The 3,920-nt window shown below is 40.6% G+C and overlaps 1 protein-coding gene across 1 annotated transcript; it reads left to right on the top strand.

Annotated features, from left to right (window-relative positions):
* The first annotated feature begins 683 nt into the window (after nt 1-683).
* On the top strand, nt 684-3,695 carry kcna1b (potassium voltage-gated channel, shaker-related subfamily, member 1b). The gene is made up of 2 exons (XM_077233805.1): nt 684-849; nt 1,375-3,695. Exon 2 carries the CDS (start codon nt 1,616-1,618, stop codon nt 3,095-3,097), a length of 1,482 nt encoding a protein of 493 aa, XP_077089920.1. The 5' UTR covers nt 684-849; nt 1,375-1,615; the 3' UTR covers nt 3,098-3,695.
* Nucleotides 3,696-3,920: the final 225 nt, after the last annotated feature.

The following is a 3,920-nucleotide window of genomic DNA, read 5'->3' as shown; positions in this document are numbered from 1 at the left end:
AGTCTGCTCAATGCTCCAAAAAAAATTCATAGAATACTGTTGAATTTAAATTAACATTTGTACTCTAAATAATATACCAAAAGTATAGAATTCTGGTTTGAGGTTGCATGCAAATTAGTGCATTCATATATTTAACTTTATTAGTATATACATGTTAATCTGTTTTTATGGCAATTTGAGAACAAAAAGACACACTAATGATTTACAAACAAATACCATTTAAACAGGAATTTCTCCTTCAGCTGTAGTGTGTCCCATCTGATGTGTGGAAATGGACATTTGGCAACATACTGGAGTCTGTCTGCATTGCGCATTACACATCCACTCACTCACTCACTCACTCACCCACTCTCTCTCTCTCTCTCTCTCTCTCTCTCTCTCTCTCTCTCTCTCTCTCTCTCTCTCTCTCTCTCTCTCTCTCCTTCTCTCTCTCTTGCTCACCCTCCCTCCCTCCCTCTTCTCTCTCTCTCTCTCTCTCTCTCTCTCTCTCTCTCTCTCTCTCTCTCTCACCCTCCCTCCCTCCCTCCCTCTCTCTCTCTCTCTCCCTCCCTCTCTCTCTCTCTCTCTCTCTCTCTCTCTCTCTCTCTCTCTCTCTCTCTCTCTCTCTCTCTCTCTCTCTCTCTTCTCTCTCTCTCTCTCTCTCTCTCTGTTTGTGTCTCCACTGTTCTGCTGCACCGGTTTGAGGAGAACTGCGAGTTTGCTGTTGTCTAACGGCAGTAGGATGTGTATTGTGGAAGTATTTTTTTTTGCTGTATGAATGTGAGGCTGTAATGTGAGACCTATTTTTAATTACACATAGGAGGTTTTGCACAGATCTTTCCTGCACTGTTCCTCAATCTGACTGCCCACGTAAGTACAAAGACAGTAATTTTATAACATACCCATTGGCATCATTTGGTACCACTCTCATTCTCTTCGATATAAATCAATAATATTCATTTTGACAAATAGTGTCCTGATACTTGCTGAGAGCTAGAAAAAAATATTAATTATAATGATAAAAAACATATTGCATGTTTTGAGTATGTGTGTGTGTATACAAGAGCAAGAGCATATGTTCTCTACATAGCTGTCTCACAAGAGGATATGTTCTGTCTGCTTCTGTAGGGTTAAACTTGCTTTCAGGACACTTGGAAATCTATTTGACAAGCAAGTCCAATTTCAAATGAATTTCACCCAATCAGATCTTATTTGATCCTTAGAATCGTACTAGATATTATTGTGCAGTCTTAACCAGAACGTTATGTGCATTGTACTAGAATATTGTGCCAGTAGGCTGAAGAAATTCACAGAGCAAAGATGAATTAGGATCAGTAGAAATGTCTTATCAATTCCCTGTGGGCTTTTTCTTTTTTTTTTTTTCTTTTTTTTTAGGTACAGGACATATTTCTTCTCTGTCATGGTATCTGAGGTATCCCATTACTCCCCTTAATTTTCTGGCTGACTATGAAGTAGATGCAGAGCTCCATTGGACATGGAGATGGTCGACATTTGGTGGAACATGATGCTGGATGTCCTGTTGGGTCATTGACTATTCAAACTGCAGGGCATTGGATGCGTACTCAACTCACCTGAACATCCACTGCCATCCAGTACTGCGAGTTTGATCTCCAGGATGACTGTGGTGGTTGCTGGAGATAATATAGACGAGACATCCTCCACTCTGCAGGGGCAACCGCAGGACTCGCAGTATTCCCCCGAGTGCTGCGAGCGGGTGGTCATCAACATCTCAGGGCTGCGCTTTGAGACACAACTCAAGACGCTTGCCCAGTTCCCAGAGACCCTACTAGGCAACCCCAAAAAAAGGATGCGCTACTTTGACCCTTTAAGGAATGAATACTTCTTTGACAGAAACCGCCCAAGCTTTGATGCCATCCTCTACTACTATCAGTCAGGAGGGAGGTTAAGAAGACCCGTCAATGTACCCTTGGATATGTTCTCTGAGGAAATTAAGTTTTATGAGCTTGGAGAAGAAGCTATGGAAAAATTTCGAGAGGATGAGGGCTTCATTCGTGAGGAAGAGCGCCCCCTGCCTGAGAATGAGTTTCAGAGACAGATTTGGTTGCTGTTTGAGCATCCCGAGAGCTCAGGACCTGCAAGAGGGATCGCAATTGTCTCCGTCATGGTTATTCTCATTTCTATTGTCATATTTTGCTTGGAGACTTTACCAGAGTTGAAAGAGGATCCACATGGACGGCTCCAGGTGATAGGCAACAGCACATTCTACTACAAACCAAATATTTTTACCGACCCGTTTTTTGTAGTGGAGACACTCTGCATCATTTGGTTTTCTTTTGAGTTGATTGTCCGTTTTTTCGCTTGCCCCAGTAAACCTGCCTTCTTCAAAAACATGATGAACACGATCGACATAGTGTCCATCATTCCATATTTCATAACGCTCGGAACGGAGTTGGCAGAGGACCCCGACGGTGGAAAGGAGGTGAAGGGTGGAGGAGAGCAGGCCACGTCTCTTGCCATTCTCAGGGTTATCCGCTTGGTTCGGGTGTTTCGGATATTTAAGCTGTCCAGACACTCCAAGGGGCTTCAGATCTTGGGCCAGACTCTGAAAGCCAGCATGCGTGAGCTAGGACTTCTCATCTTTTTCCTTTTCATTGGTGTAATCTTGTTTTCCAGTGCGGTGTATTTTGCCGAGGCAGAAGAGAAGGATTCCTTCTTCACAAGTATCCCAGATGCTTTCTGGTGGGCGGTGGTGTCGATGACAACCGTGGGGTATGGAGACATGTACCCTGTTACGATTGGGGGCAAGATAGTAGGCTCTCTATGTGCCATTGCTGGAGTGCTAACGATTGCGCTTCCAGTGCCTGTGATTGTGTCCAACTTTAACTATTTCTATCACAGAGAAACTGAAGGAGATGAACAGGCACAGCTCCTCACAGTGAGTAATCCGAACATCGCGTCCGACTCCAACTCCAGTCGTCGCAGCTCGTCTGTCGTCAGCAAGTCAGAATACATGGAGATTGACGATGACCTCAATAACAGCATTGATAATTTTCGAGAGGCGAACCTGAGAACTGGGAACTGCACAGTTGCGAATCAGAACTGCGTAAATAAGGGGAAGCGTCTCACAGATGTATAGATTCCAGCGTCATTCTAGGCCATTACAAGACTGTACATATTGTAGTCTATTCATATATCAGAATGCTTAAACTGGGCCTCTGATAATGTATTATTTAATTGCGTATGTTTGATCTCAAGTCCACAAAAGTTGCTTTGATTCTGTTTAAAGAATAGTAGTCTAAAATATGCCTATGGACACCAATAAGTAAAAGACAGGATAACTATTAATCGGATGGTTAGAGTACTTGGATATATAAATGCACCTTACCCCAAAATATTATTAGTAATTCAGTGATTCATTTGCAAAAATTACATTTGCATGTAGAACAATTACTTTTTTGTACCGTATGTTCATCATTTATTTATGTACTTGTTTATTTGCTCATTAAGACTACTTTAAGTCATTTGCAAACTGAATGTTGATTAATTATGCAGATCATGGCATGTTTTATGAAGCGTTGAGGTCTGTTTGATATGGTACTATGTATCTTGCTTTAATAATACATGACATTAATATGAACTTCATCACTCATAGCCAAGCCGACAGTACGACTCTCCTGGACACCAACCACTGCCCATTAAAAGCACAACTTTCTTAAACATCTTTAAAAACAAAATCTAAAATCTGTATTACATTTTTAAAAGTATAACTTCATTTGTTAAAGCTTTTTAAATGTACATATTCAACACTATGCTTAATTAATCATTCAATTTATTTATCTATATAAAATAATTGTAATTATTATATTGAAATATATATATTATATTTAATACATTATGATTACATATTTAATTATTATTTAAATTAATAATTTAATAGTGCCTTCAGTCCTCTAACCGAC

Source organism: Siphateles boraxobius, unplaced genomic scaffold (genome assembly GCF_051911475.1).
Source record: "Siphateles boraxobius isolate OS27281-9 unplaced genomic scaffold, OSU_SipBor_1 19, whole genome shotgun sequence".
NCBI classification, from domain to species: Eukaryota; Metazoa; Chordata; class Actinopteri; order Cypriniformes; family Leuciscidae; genus Siphateles; species Siphateles boraxobius.
This window is presented reverse-complemented; position numbering and strand designations above follow the sequence as displayed.